Raw genomic sequence first — 14,897 nt, 5'->3', positions numbered from 1 at the left:
TATATCAGGAGGTCAGAGTGGATCATGCTACTCCAAGAGCAACATATCAAGAGAAATGTTCTATTCATTCCCAAAGGTATATTAAAAAAAAAAAAAAAAAAAAAAAAAAAAAAGCTGGGCCATCATCCTAAGGACCAGTGGGGTTGGCTCGCTGAACCCCATCTGGTTCTTGACACCATCACAATCCAGGCTCATCAATTCTGTTTCAAGTTCACAAAAGGGGCTTATAATAATAAGACAAGCACTGCTACACACGTTTTTGTTTTTTTTTGAACAGGAACTAAGAACCCCTTCTAAAGTCTAGCTCTGGGAGCCAAAGGGGCGGGAGAAATGCTGGAGCTCGAAAACAAGCCCAACCTCTATCACACTGTTAAGTTTTCTGAAATAAAAAAAAAAAAAAAGGAAACATCAAACATCATTTTCAAGTGCTTGGAGTGGAGGCCCAGATCCTAAGTGGCAGCTAACAATGATACTTCTCTCTGGACACATGGCGATTGCACTCACTGGTAAACCTTATAGGCCTGGGGTGGGAGAATTGTCCCAGGCACCACAGTGCCTTTCTGAACATGCTTCCGGGCCATCCCAAGCGGGCAGCAATGACAGGAGATCAACAGGTGGAAACCAGCACCCTAAGAGACAGTCTTGTGCTAAAGGAATCATATCCTCTTTTAAGTCTCTACTGGAAGAAGTTTGGAAAACCAGATTTTGGCAGCAGCAGCTCTCACTGCCCAGTGCATTGGTAATAGGAAATGTCTTCCTGTTTGGGTCCCACGTTGCTACGTCAAGGTCCCCGTCCAGGAAGGTGGAAGGAGCTTGGAGTCTCTTCAAAGGTCATTCACAAAGATCAGTGGAAGGAATATAAAATCGGTTCTGTGCAGCAGCAAAAGAGTCGTTCAGTCTTTAATTCTTTATGTCACATGGTCATTTTCACTTGAATGGAAAAGTCCACCTTGCTGGTCAGTCTGCCAAGGGCCAGCACAAAAGAGAACAGACCCTTGGAATTGGCGCATGGATGGAGTAGTGGGCGGGGAGGCAGGACAGATGAGGTTACCGGACCAAGCCAGCCAATGGCTGGTGGAAGACCCATGTCCCTGGTTAGGTTCTAGAGGTACAAATGATCAATGTTCTCTGGGAGTATTACAAGAAGGGAAGTTATCAAGGGAGACACTAGGGCAAGTGAGATTCTGGCCAGACCTGCTATTTCCTGCAGGTCAAATAAGGAAGGCGAGTGGAATGGGTGTGAGTGGGTGTCATGGTAGCAGTGGGAGGTGATCACAGGGACTTCTGGAGCCTCCAGCAATGAGTGGGGAGCTCCCACCCCACCTACGAAAGTGGCAGTTCTGGTGAATTCATGAAGTCTATGATTAAAAAAGTCCTCTTACGGTGGGTGTAAAGACAAATCCTATGAGCACCTTGCTACATGACTGGTCGGTCAAAGGGCACATGGATTCTGAATATATCAGGTCTCAGAGGTCACCCCAAGTGCCAGGTGAGGCCTCAGGACCCTGGACTCCGAATGAAGGAGCAGAAACTGCCCTTTCTGTGTGGGGTGGCTTCCCATCTGAACACATATTTATTTTTAGTGTCTTTAAGTTTTCTTCTTGAAAAAAAAAAAAAACCAAAAAACAAAAACAAAAAAAGCCAACCTAATTTATAAAAATGTTCTTCTCTTTCCAGTTCCTTGCAAGTGTTTGTTGAACTTGCCCTGTTTCTTTCAAGTATCTTATTTCTTCTGCTACTCCTCAATCAGATGAAAAAGACCTCACTGAAATTCCCAAATTGAACAAAGAAAAAGCAGGCTCTCCCTGCTTCCCCTGCAATGAGGACACGAAGATGGAAGGAGGTGTTTGATGGCAGCCAGCCCGCTGCTGTGGCTGCCTCGCCATAGGCAGGGGGAACATTGTGGCGTGCCCTTCTTCTCCCTGGAACACCCCAGTCTCCTGTGGGCTCAGCTACTGCAGCTAATCTAGTGCACATCATAGTCCACTGCTTCGTTGATGGCAAGCGGGTGGCCCACAGTGTGATGGAGGTGGGAGCTATTCTTGGATGGAACCTGTGTATGTGTGGACCAGGAAAGCTGTCCTGTGCCAACAGCTTCGGGACTCGCTGGGGCTTCTGCCCCATGTTGTACTTCTTGACCTAGGATATGAAGGTCACCAGGGCAGCAGAGCAATGGAAGACTTGAGCACCTGGAAAGCACTATCTTGGGCGAGCCTGTGTTTCACCCCATCTTCTGGTGCACTGCCCCTCCCCAGAGGGACTGTGCCCGGGAGAAAGTGCCTCTGTGTACCCGATCCCTACCCTTCTGCATTCCCCCTCTGCCTTAGACGGTGAGTAGAGGGATGCAGCCGACTCCCACCCCTCCCTCATGACAGGCCATGGGGGCCATAAATGTCCAGCGGTCCGTCTCTGGGTCGTACATCTCCACTGAACTTAGGTTGGATTGTCCGTCGTAACCCCCCACGGCATAGAGGCGCCCACAGCTGGCTACCAGGGAGACCCGGCTCCGGCGCGTGTGCATGGGGACGATCAGGCACCACTGGTCTGCTACCGAGTTGTACATCTCGGCGATGCTGAGGAAGCCAGAACCGTCGTAGCCCCCACACACAAACATCTTGCTCCCCAGGGAGGCGGCGCCATGCCGGCAGCGCTTGTTGAGCATGGCCGCTGCGGGGTGCCAAGTGGCTGTGTGGTGGTTGTAATGTTCCACCTGCAGCGGGGAGAAAGGCAGAGGTACAGGATGGTCAGTGTCCAAACAACAGTTCACGGTGACCTCCCAGAGCTCCCACTCCCCTTTTGGAGCTCCACCAGGGTCTGGCTCTAGCTCTAATGCTCAGATTCCTCAGCTGCTCTGAGGCTCATGGGGACAAGGGAGCCATCAGCTAAGCTGACCCTTTTTGTTCCTATCTCAGGCAACACATGAAGGAACTGCCCAAGGAGCACTACTACGGAGGGCCACAGTGGGGCCTCCGAAATGCCACTGCGGTGTGGGCTGCCAAAGCACCACCTGATTCCAAGGAACTGCCACTTGATGGCTCTTAAGGGTTTACTTAGAAGAAAGGCAATTTCAAACTCAAACTCCACAAGAATATAATTTTGCAAATGCACCCGGTGTGTCTACCCAAGTAGGGGCAGAATTACACAAGCCCATGGAGCATTGACAGAGAACTGAGCAGGGTAGCATGCCAGTTCATTGTGTACACGGGTTCCCACACTCAGAATTCTAGGCATGACACCTCCCTAGATGCTTTAGCCAGCAATGGCACAAGGCTGACACTTTGCTTAAAGAATAACTCTTTCAAAAGTGACTTTCAGAGATGGAAGGAGTTGTATGTCTTTTGCCCAAGAAGAGCCGGACTTACACTGTTGAAGATCTGCAGACCGTCATGGCCGCCCGACACGTATATCCTGCCCTCAAATATCGTGACCCCAGCAGCACTGCGATTTGAGCTCATCGGGGTCACCATTGTCCACCTTCAGGAAAGAGCCAAAAGTAGAAGGGGACCATGAAATTCTGTATTCCTGTTATCCCAAAACTGCTCAGAAAGGGTTGGGTGAATGGCTCCGAGTTCCCTTTCTTGCTCTGGACAACCTCTCCACCTCTTTCCTGGTCCTTCTCCATCACCTTTGCAAACTACTCTTTTTTTTTTTTTTTGGTTTTTGGGCCACACCCGGTGACGCTCAGGGGTTACTCCTGGCTATGTGCTCAGAAGTTGCTCCTGGCTTGGGGGACCATATGGGATGCCGGGGGATCGAACCGCGGTCCGTCCAAGGCTAGCGCAGGTAAGGCAGGCACCTTACCTCTAGCGCCACCGCCCGGCCCCTGCAAACTACTCTTGCCGGCTGCCTCTTACCCAAGCTTCAGACCAGTAGCTGGCCTTCTCTGCAGGTACTCAAAGCCAGCAAGTCCCAAACAAGACCTCTTTTATCCCTAGTTCTTTCCCCCTCTCTGCTTTTACTCTTTTCTTTATTTATAAAACTCATCATGTCGGGGCTGGAGTGATAGCACAGCAGTAGAGCGTTTGCCTTGCATGCTGCTGACCCAGGACGAACCCAGGTTCAAGCCTCAGCATCTCATATGGTACTTCAAGCCTTCCAGGAGCGATTTCTAAGTGCAGAGCCAGGAGTAACTCCTTAGCACTGCTTAGTGTGGCCCTCCCCACCAAAAAGAATATTCTACAAACTAATTCTCTAAGATGGAGATGGGTGGTATATAAAATGAGTTCAGTTTATTCAATCCTCAATGAAAGAAAGATAAAGACTATGGTGGTATACACATCAATGTTCTCCAAGCTTATATAAAAAAATCTGTATTTTTTCCCAATCATATCTGATCTACTCTGAGAAATGAGAAATGTTTTCTTTTCTTTTTTTTTTTTTTTTTGGTTTTTGGGCCACACCCGTTTGACACTCAGGGGTTACTCCTGGCTATGTGCTCAGAAATCGCCCCTGGCTTGGGGGGACCATATGGGACACCGGGGGATCGAACCGCGGTCCTTCCTTGGCTAGCGCTTGCAAGGCAGACACCTTACCTCCAGCGCCACCTACCCGGCCCCAAATGTTTTCTTTTCTTGGCCATACCTAGAGGTGTTCAGGGGTTACTCCTGGCTCTATTCAGGAATCATTGCTGGCAATGCTTGGGAGACTATGAGATGCCGGGGACCAAATCTAGGTCAGGTGCATACAAGACAAATGCCCTTTCACTGTACCATCGCTTCAGCCTTTCTCATTTATTTTCCCCTCCACTTTTCCACTAAAATGGGCTGTTTTAGCTAGAAAATACAAACCATTAGAGAACAGGTTCTAAGAATTAGTTGTTTTAAAATTTTTGTTATTTTTGGGCTATATCCAGCGACACTCAGGGATTACTCCTGACTCTGCACTCAGAGATTACTCCTGGCAAGGGGCTGCAAAGATGGCATGGAGGTAGGGTGTTTGCCTTGCATGCAGAAGGACTGGTTCAAATCCCGGCATCCCATATGGTCCCCCAAGGCTGCCAGGAGCAATTTCTGAGCGTAGAGCCAAGAGTAACCCCTGAGCACTGCCGGTGTGACCCAAGACCCAAAAACAAAAACAAAAAAAATTGCTCCTGGCAGGTTTTGGGCACTCTGTGGGATGCTGGGGATTGAACCTGGGTCAGCCATATGCAAGGCAAATGCCCTACCCACTGTGCTATACCTCTGGTCCTAAAATTTTACCTCATCATTCACTTTAAATAGGAATTAGTAAATATGATTAAAGTAAGGTATCAAGGGCAGGAGAGATAGCATGGAGGTAAGGCATTTGCCTTGGATGCAGAAGGACGGTGGTTCAAATCCCGGCATCCTATATGGTCCCCCGAGCCTGCCAGGAGCAACCCCTGAGTGCTGCCAAGTGTAACCCCCCCCCCAAAAAAAAAAAGGTAAGGTAAATATCATGAGTTGAGGTGATTATGAACTGGTTATCAAGTTTCGGTTGCCCAGGGGAGTTGAATCCTTACTTGTCCGTCTCAGGTGAGTAGGTCTCCACAGAGTTGAGAGAGGAGTTGCCATCGTAGCCACCACATACATAGATCTGTCCATCAAGCACGACTGTCCCCATAGCACTGAAACGGACAGACAGAACTGTCAGTCCAGATGGGCCTTAGGCATCCTGAAGCAGCCCCTCATGCTCACAGAAAAACAAATCAACTATCTCTCTTCAGAACACATCTAACTCCCAGGTTCTGCAACTCAGCAAACATGTCAACTTGCGGGCCAAGAAGCTGCCCTGTGCTTCTTCTGGCTTCCATACACTGCCCAGAATAACCTCGTCAACTTCTGATCTGTCTGAAACATTCTTCTGTCATCCCATGCTAAGGCCCAGGCCAAATTCTTCCCTCTCCTCAAAAATCTATCGGCAAAATTATTCTCTCTGCATGCCCCATTGACAGGGTAGCTTCTTTATTACTGCACTTGTGCTATCCACTCACTCATCTCTTCATCCACCAGGCTTTCATTAGACTTTCATATGGCACATACCCTCTGATGTCACACATTAGTGCTCCGAGAGGCACTCAGAGCTCTTGTCTACGATGCTATAATCTGGTACCCAGAGGAAACATCGAAGAAGCGAGGAGCTCCTGGAAGGGGTTTTCATTAGTGTGTTCCTAGCAGTGTTAGTGCGGCACATTGTTTTTTTTTGTTTTTTTTTTTTTGGTTTTTGGGCCACACCCTGTGACGCTCAGGGGTTACTCCTGGCTATGCGCTCAGAAGTTGCTCCTGGCTTCTTGGGGGACCATATGGGAGCCGGGGGATCGAACCGCGGTCCGTCCTAGGCTAGCGCAGGCAAGGCAGGCACCTTACCTCCAGCGCCACCGCCCGGCCCCAGTGCGGCACATTGTATGGAAAAAGTCCTCCACATGCTGTTGGGTAACCATCATTTTCTCATTCAACTCACTATGACGTTCCACGTGTCTTTTCATTATGTGTGTGGCCCTGTATGGCCCCTAATTTGTCTGAGTGGGTGTTGAAAAATTGCAACACTTCAATTCATGGTGAACTTATTATATGTGTCAGATATTCTATTTCTGTCCACCCCACACCCTGCATGGAAGTAATGCCAGATCCAACTATACAAGATGAGGAGGCACAGCTCTTTTTAAAAGCTCACTGGTTCAAAAATTTTCTAGAGAGCAGCATGCTGGGATTTAAATTAGACAAGCCCAGCCCAACTCCCATGTTATTATTCACCATGAAGCTTTAATATCCAAGATCATGAGTTTGGAGTAATCACCTAATCCTCTATAATAAACAAAGCCTCTTGAGAAATTAACACACGAGTGCCTGGTTTGATTTGCTGTTTTCAAACCCAATGCTAAAGAAAATTAAAAACAAGTCTGAGCATCTAACAGAAAAATAAGGTCTACTGGCCTCATAGCACTTTTCAAATGTACACAGCAAATCAAATTCGTCATACTACATCTCTGTAAGGGACACAATAACAGGCCCCCTGAACCAGAGGGGGAAAAAAAAAAAAACAGGGCTGGAGTGATAGCAGAGTGGGTAGGACATTTGCCTTGTTTGTGGCCAAACCGGGTTTGATCCTCGGCTCCCACTGGGTCCCCTGAGCAGTGCCAGGAGTGATCCCTAAGTGCAGAGCCAGGAGTAATATCTGAACACTGCTGGGTGTGGCCACACGAAAACCAACTCCACTCCCAATAAACCCAACAACAGAGAGAGAGAGAAAACCTGAACTTCTGAAGGAGAAAAAGAACTTGCCTTGGGGCTGGGAAGGTGGCGCTAGAGGTAAGGTGTCTGCCTTACAAGCGCTAGCCAAGGAATGGACCGCGGTTCGATCCCCCGGCGTCCCATATGGTCCCCCCAAGCCAGGGGCGATTTCTGAGCACATAGCCAGGAGTAACCCCTGAGCGTCAAACGGGTGTGGCCCAAAAACCAAAAAAAAAAAAAAAAAAAAAGAACTTGCCTTAAGCAAGGACTGTGGGAAGATCACTATTTCACTAGGCATATCCTTTGAGAAGCAAACATAAGAAATAATACAAGAATCAGGGCCAGAGTGATAGTAGAGTGCTTGCTTTGCATGTAGACAACCTGGGTCCACCCCATATGGTACCCCATATGGTCCCCAGAAATAATTCTGAGTGCAGAACCAGAAGTCAGCATTGAGCACTACCAGGTATGGCCCAAAAACAAACAAAAACAAAAACTAAACAACAACAAGTACAGGAAATAATATAGGAACCAATAGAAGAAATAACAAAAGGAGAATATTGGGGCCAGAGTGATAACACAGCCAGTAGGGCATTTGCCTTGCATCTGGCTGACCTGGGTTCAATCCCAGCATCCCATATGGTCCCCTGAGCTTGCCAGGAGTGACTTCTGAATGCATAGCCAGGAGTAGCCTCTGAGTGAACTCCCCCAAACGAATAAACAAAAACACAATAGGAGAGTTAAGAAGTATCACATAATTGAAATTACCCACTAAGTTATAGAGAACGAGTCAAAGGCAAAGAACCAAAGTTTGAAATGTGATCAGTGTGGATTAAAATGATCCATGAGCGAATGTTCCATGGAAGCAGCCTAGAAGACTAGAAGGGAGAAAATGATGGCAGGAAGGAGACTGTCACCAACATAAAGTCATATAGGATGTCAGGATTAGGGCCCGGAGAGATAGCACAGTGGTGTTTGCCTTGCAAGCAGCCAATCCAGGACCTAAGGTGGTTGGTTCGAATCCCGGTGTCCCATATGGTCCCCCGTGCCTGCCAGGAGCTATTTCTGAGCAGACAGTCAGGAGTAACCCCTGAGCACTGCCGGGTGTGGCCCAAAAACCAAAAAAAAAAAAAAAAAAAAGAGGATGTCAGGATTGAAGGGATCAGGAACATTTTAGGGCAGTCTGTAATTTAAAGGGGCTGGCAAAGAACAAGGCCCTTACTACTAATAACATAGCATTAATCATAGTGAGAAGAAGGAAAGCCCAGAAGACTTTCTTCCAGATAACACTCCAAGTCCAGTGTCATTAGTCAGAAAGCGGCCCAGAACACAAAGAGAAGGAAGGGCAACTAACGGCAGTCAAAGCGGAAAAAGGCATTCACTGTTGGGATGTGAAGCAATGAGTCACTTGAGGCCCCAGAAAGTTCCGCAGTCTCTACGGAGCAGGAAGTGGAAGCACCTGAGGTGAAGATGGTGGAAGATCCATGAGAGTGATTCACCACCCAGGGAAAAGCAGACCCCACAAGCATCTTACCTTCTTCTCAAACAACCTACTTGAACTCTTCATGAATCTGGTTTTATTGGATCAAAGACAGAAACCTTCTGGCTCAAGGCTACATATCAAGGATGCTAAGTGTGGAGCATGCATATAGTGGCATGACACTTACACATGCATGGCAAAGGACTTCCACAGACCCTTCTTCCTCATCACAAGTTTTTTCAGTCCCTTTTCTACCATGCAGTGACACCCAAGCACGGCCATAGTGATTTGTGAGGCATATACTTACACTAAAGCATTACAAAACTGAAAATCCTTAGAGAACAATTGGTGAAGTGGCTTGCAAAGTGCCCCTCTTAAAAAAAAATCTCTTCGGCCTGAGAGATAGCACAGCGGTAGGGCGATTGCCTTGCAAGCAGCTGATCCAGGACGATGGTGATTTGAATCCCAGCATCCCATTTGGTCCCTCGTGCCTGCCAGGAGCGACTTCTGAGTGCAGAGCCAGGAGTAAACCCAAGCACTGCCGGGTGTGACATCCCCACCCCCCCAAAAAAAATCTCTTGGGCCAGAATATAGTAAAGCACTAAGGCGCTTGCCTTGCACAAGGCTGACCCACGACTGATCCCTGGACATACTATGTGGTCCCTCGAGAACTGCCAGGAATAATTCCTGAATGCAAAGCCAGGAGTAACCCCTGAGCAGTGCTGAGTGTGGCTCCCGAATAAAATAAAACAAAACCACCAACCGAACCAAAAAAATATCATGCAATTGTATGTGCCTGTATGCGTACAAGCCAGGATCCAAGCCAGGGCCTCCTTTATAAAGACATTTCTATGCTTTTTTACTGAGTTCTATTCCTAAGCTCTCTTTTCTCATCTCCGTCTCAGAAGATAAACATCAGAGAGTCATGATACCATGAGGTCTCAGCAAGGGCAGAAGATGGAAGGACTTATCCTGTTACGTCCTGGAGTAGTCAGCCCTCCTGCTTCAAGCTCCCACCACCCAACTATGTGCCACAATTGCACAAGTCTGACACAGGCAAAAATGCCCCTTGTCACTATTGTTTTAAGAAAGATAAATCTGAAAACTCCCCCCCCCACACACACACTTCTTTTCAGAAAACATGAGCAGGCAAGTGATGGAAAAAACAAGTAGCTAGACTGTTTTAAGTGACATATAAACTTGGTTACATCCAATGACCTACATGTTCAGACCTGGGGGAATGTGTGGTGAGCTGAAGTAAAGAACATTACTATGGTACTATGGTTCATCTACTTCTGGGCAGAAGATCCTGGGGGAAATAAAGTCTCAAGAAAAACACCCTGGATTCCCACTAATAAAGTCTACTTATTTCCCAAGTTTCAACTTTAATCCCACCTCTTCCCTGAAATCTTCCAGATGTTCCAATCCAGTTTTCTCTCCCTCCTTGAATCTTCCATAACACACATTTCCAGTCCTTATCTGGCAATTACATAACAATACAACTTCCACAGGTCCATGTCTTGTCTCCCCAAGTTCCTCAAAGACAAGGCAGGTACTTAAGGTTTGAGCAGGGCTGGCTCCCGGGAGGTGCTGGCAGTGGCTGGCCTGGCTGCAGGAACTCCCAGGCCACACAGCTGTTTTACTTTAGAGTGTGCCCCTGCTCATCTCTCATCTAGCATGATGCTCCCCAGAGGCTCACATGTGTGCTTGTGCTGCACAAATGGCTTCCAGAATACCTTCTCTTGCTATTCATGCTCCCCACTCTGGTCCATGCGTCCGTCTCTGGGTTGTAGACTTCCACAGTGCTCAGCCGAAGCTGGCCGTCATACCCTCCGATGGCATAGAGCAGCCCGTTCACTACAGCCACCCCGACGCGGCTGCGGGCTGTCGTCATGGGATGGCACTTCTCCCAGCGGTTGGCGACCGGGTCGAACACTTCCACCACGTTCAGGGAATCACCTGCATAGAAGTTTGCTACTCAAATTAAAACCAATGAGACCACTGGCTTACATCACAACTGATGGGCATCGCATGCAGGGAAAGCTTGACCTGAGCTAGCAGCTCTTCCCACAGTGCATTGCAAGGGTCCACAAAACAATTTAAGCCTCCATAGCTGTTACCCCTCTCCAAGGCTAAATGCTAATCTTACCTGGATGGTCAGACCCTCCCATGGCTGGGAGGGGTCTGTGGTTGGTAATTGTAGTGGCCTGGGGGAGGAGTGAGAAGGAAACTCAGCAAGGAAGACTCAGGAGGTAGAGAGGAGAAGCAGGAGGGAGGCAGGGCAGCTGATGGAGGCCGCTGAATAAAGCTTAACTTAGAAGCCACATAGTGGGTAGAGCCTTGTAATAAAGCTGGATGTCTCCTGAAACTTCATCTGACTGCTGTGGGTCATTTCCACGCTGTTATCCTGATACCTACAGACCTGCAGGTCAAAGGGGCTGCAGGCGCCGGGCTTGGCCGAGAAAGGCCTCTCCATCCTCCATGCACCCCAAGGACTATATAATTAATATTTAATACAACAGATAGCCCCAGACCTTATTCCTTCTTCAGGACAATCAGAACCAGGAGGTATTTACTTGAGCAGAGGATTGCTTTAAGTTCCAATGAGCTGCTTCAAGCCAGAGATGAAGGCCAGGGATTTCCCCAGAGCAGGAGGCTTGCCTAGAGGGAAGGACTTGAGTCCCATCAGACTTCTTACTAGCCAGCCAGTGACTTTGTCTCTCCATCCCACCCTCCAGCAACCACAGGTTGAGGCTTTCACTTTCCAAATTATCTATAGTTAAGAAGCAGCAGGTTAGTTCCCACCTCAACACTGCCAGAGGCGTGCACCATTTATGCTGACGGGAATAAAGCGTGTGTGTGCATTTCCCAAGAGGAAGAAGGTGTGGAGTTCAAGTTTCACTGATAGTGGCAGACCTGCCATGTTTGGAGAATCCTTCCAATAAGGATATTCTCAGAGTCTTCCCCAAGTTCCCTCCGACTCAATGTGATAAACCCAGTGAGTAACTGAACCAGGTTACTGACTCCATCCCATCCAGGGTGGAAATGCTGGACTGTATGTGATTAGGGAAAGAGTTCTGGCTCAGGAATTGGGGTCTGAGTCCTTATTCTGTGTGAACATATTCTCCAATGTCCTCTCTAGAAGGCAGGAAAATGAACCTCAGGGGCTTTGAAAGGCCTCCTTAACACTGATATTCTGACTCAATGACGTTCAACAGACATTGGTCTGTTGGTGACAAAGTGAGAGCGGAACACAGCTAGTTCCTGGGTTGCTTGGTGGTCTTTATCCAGAGTCAAGACAGAAGGTGGGGGCCAGAGAGATAGCGTAGTGGGTAAGGCATTTGCCTTGCAAGCGGTCAACCTGGGTTTGATCCCTAGCATGCCATATGGTCCTCAAGCTATTTCTTAGCACAGAGCCAGGAGTAAACCCTGAGCGCCACTGAGTGTGGCCCAAAAATCCCCCCCAAAAAAGAAAAAGAAGAAAGACAGCAGGCTCTGCAAAGTAGAGTTGCAAGGTACCTGCTGAGTTGAGGCCCCCCACAGCATAAATAAGCCCAGTGATGGATGTGCAGCATCGAGGCCGAGTTCGGAAAGCTGGCAGGTGCGGCCGGCGCTCAGGCATGAGGTGATAGTCCTTTGCTTCATCCACCAGGTCTCTGGAATAAAAGGTAAGAAGTGTCTTCCCCATGGGGGCCCACATTTGCATTTCTTCAGCTATTTTTTTCTTCTCCTCCCTCCCTCCTCTCTCTCTTTCTTTCTTTTTCTCTCTCTTCTTTCTTCTTCCTTCCTTTTCTTTTCCCTCCCTCCCTCCCTCCCTCCCTCCCTCCCTCCCTCCCTCCCTCCCTCCCTTCCTTCCTTCCTTCCTTCCTTCCTTTTTCTTTCGTTGGTTAAAGCCAGTGGTTTGCAGGGCTTACTTGCTTACTTCTGCCTCTATTATCTCTTAGACCACACATTTATATTTCTTTCTCTTTTTTTTTTTTTGTTGTGGGTTTTTTTTTTTTTTTGGGGGGGGGGCACAACTGACAGTTCTCAGGGATAAAGCCAGGTCAGCCTCATATGCAGCAAGATTCTTACCTGCTGTATTATTCTCTGGACCTCCCACCCCATTTGCATTTCTATGTCTGAGTCTCCCATTGACAACTGCATGGGTAACTAGGAAGAGAAGTTTTCAAAAAGGTCTGGTCTCAAAAGAACCCAGGGGAACCAAGTCTTTTTGTTTGTTTGTTTGGTTTTGATTTTTGGGCCATACCCAGCAGGTTCAGGAGATGCAGGGGATTGAACTGGGTCTGTCCCAGCTCAGCTGCAGGCAAGACAAATGCCCGACCACTATGCTTGTCCTTAAGACAAGTCTTGAGAAATGTTCAGAATTGAGAGAGATCTCCGCAGTCAGTATAATGAGAATTAATAATATTTTCCCCTACATCTACCGATACTCAGAGATTACTACTGGCCTCCTGGCAGTGCTTGGTGGGCTATATAGTATGCCAGGTATCAAACTGGGGTCAGCTGTATTATTGCTCTGGCCCATATACTTTTGTTTGGGGGGGAGGGGTTATACCAGGAGGTGCTAGGGCTTGGTTCCTGGTTCTGTACTCTAGGATCATTCCTGAAGATGCTCAGGGAACTAATTGGAGTGGCAGAGATGCAAGGCAAGCGCTTTACCTGCTGTACTATGATTCCTGCCCTAGAACGACTACTTTCTGACAGGCAGATGGCCAGAAGGAAGAAAAGACAGTGGTAGCAAAAAGAGCTGATGTGGGAAGGTTCAAACAACCTGCATCCTGTTACCATCAGAACAGCTCTTGCTTTCCATCCCTCGGGCTCATTTCCTGCAATTAACCCTCTCACCCCAAGGCTGTGGCAGCAGAAACCCACAGCTCCGGACCCAGCCCCCTTCATAGTGTAGTTCAAGTTCTCTAAGAAACTTCAATAGCTACCCCCAGCCTATGAATAAACTTCAAACTACACACCAGCACCTTCACACCTTCCTGTCACACACCTAAGCGTCAACTTCCTGCTAGTTCAAAAGTGTGAATATGATAAAAAAAATGTGTATGTGTTTGTGTGTGTGTAAATGTGTTTCTTCACTTCTCTGCTTTTTATTTATTAGGGGATGATGGGGCTGAGGGGATGATTTCTAGGGGTGGTTGAGGCCTGCAGTGCTCAAAACCACAAGGGCTATCTCCTGCAGTACTCAAGGGGCCAGAGTGTCAACCCATCAATCCAGAACATCATCTGCAAGGTGTGTCTCCTACCACATGGACCATACATGCTCTACCACCTGGGTCATGTCCCTTGTCTTAGCAGCTCTTCTTTTATAATGAATCTCTCAAAGGGCTGTTATTTTCTGAGTCGTTTTGGTAGTTCTGTTGAAACACATCATCTTTGACTGCCTGTGCATTCCAGAAGGGTGAATGTGCCTCCCACTTCCAGTACCGTTAATGGGTAAACCCACTTGAGGCCAGCACATTGATTGAGTTTACCAAAGAGGGCAAGAAAGGAGAGAGAGAGAGAGTTCAAAGGAGGAGGGCTGGAGCACTGAATTTACATCTAAGAGTTCTGGGTTTGACCTGTGATACTGAAGGGTGCTCCGGCACCACAGGTAGAGAATGGCCCTTGAGGACCTCCAGGGATGGCTCAAAACAGAAATCCCAAAACAACAAAAAGGACGAGAGTAAGGGGTGCTAGGAAGTTACTACTAAGTCAGCTAGCTGTCAATGTGGACTGAGTCAGGGCTGGCTGTAAAAACATGTAATGGTTTGTAAATAGTCCTATGAATTGAAATGTTTGAAAAAATCTGTAGAAAACTGGAGGAGGAAGCTTTTGCTTTGTTTTGTTTTTTCCTTGACACCCCTACATTTCTCTGCCCAAGGTGTAAGAATTTGGATTCTTTCAGGTTCTAGACAGAAGTAGATCAACCTACATGCCGTATATTATTAACATTGACCACTCTAAATCCTTTCCCCACTGGCTGGAACAGAGACAGCCTGAGCGGCTTAGTTTTTCCTCTTCTCTGCTGTGTGGTCAACAGCTTCCTGTACGGGCTCATCCACTGACCTGCATTTATGGCAGCAACGCACCAGATCATCCTGCTGCACTCGGTCTGCCAGGAATTGTGGCCGGCAGAGGGGCAGACGGATATTGGAAAGCAGCTCAGGAAGGCAGGGCCCTCTCTGCTCCTGGTCGTATCTGATCCAGGCTAATGCGGCTTCGAAGACCTGCCAGGGCAA

The 14,897-nt window shown here is 48.0% G+C and overlaps 1 protein-coding gene and 1 long non-coding RNA gene across 3 annotated transcripts in view; one reads left to right on the top strand and one right to left on the bottom strand.

The window, feature by feature from the left end:
• LOC126014133 (uncharacterized) overlaps nucleotides 1–14,897 on the top strand; it is a 36,229-nt gene that overhangs the window by 18,401 nt on the left and 2,931 nt on the right. The gene's annotated exons all lie outside the window — the stretch shown is intronic.
• Nucleotides 1,990–14,897, bottom strand: part of KLHL18 (kelch like family member 18) — a 48,700-nt gene continuing 35,792 nt past the window's right edge. The window contains exons 5-10 of one of the 2 annotated variants that reach the window (XM_049777354.1): nucleotides 14,725–14,885; nucleotides 12,187–12,323; nucleotides 10,404–10,641; nucleotides 5,480–5,584; nucleotides 3,363–3,474; nucleotides 1,990–2,710 (exon numbers count right to left, since the gene is read on the bottom strand). In XM_049777354.1, the coding sequence (XP_049633311.1) occupies nucleotides 2,324–2,710; nucleotides 3,363–3,474; nucleotides 5,480–5,584; nucleotides 10,404–10,641; nucleotides 12,187–12,323; nucleotides 14,725–14,885 (1,140 nt within the window). In that variant the 3' untranslated portion in view covers nucleotides 1,990–2,323. The remainder of the gene's footprint in view (nucleotides 2,711–3,362; nucleotides 3,475–5,479; nucleotides 5,585–10,403; nucleotides 10,642–12,186; nucleotides 12,324–14,724; nucleotides 14,886–14,897) is intronic. The other variant, XM_049777355.1, reaches the window with a different exon arrangement.

This window comes from Suncus etruscus, chromosome 7, assembly GCF_024139225.1.
Source record: "Suncus etruscus isolate mSunEtr1 chromosome 7, mSunEtr1.pri.cur, whole genome shotgun sequence".
Lineage (NCBI taxonomy): Eukaryota > Metazoa > Chordata > Mammalia > Eulipotyphla > Soricidae > Suncus > Suncus etruscus.
This window is presented reverse-complemented; position numbering and strand designations above follow the sequence as displayed.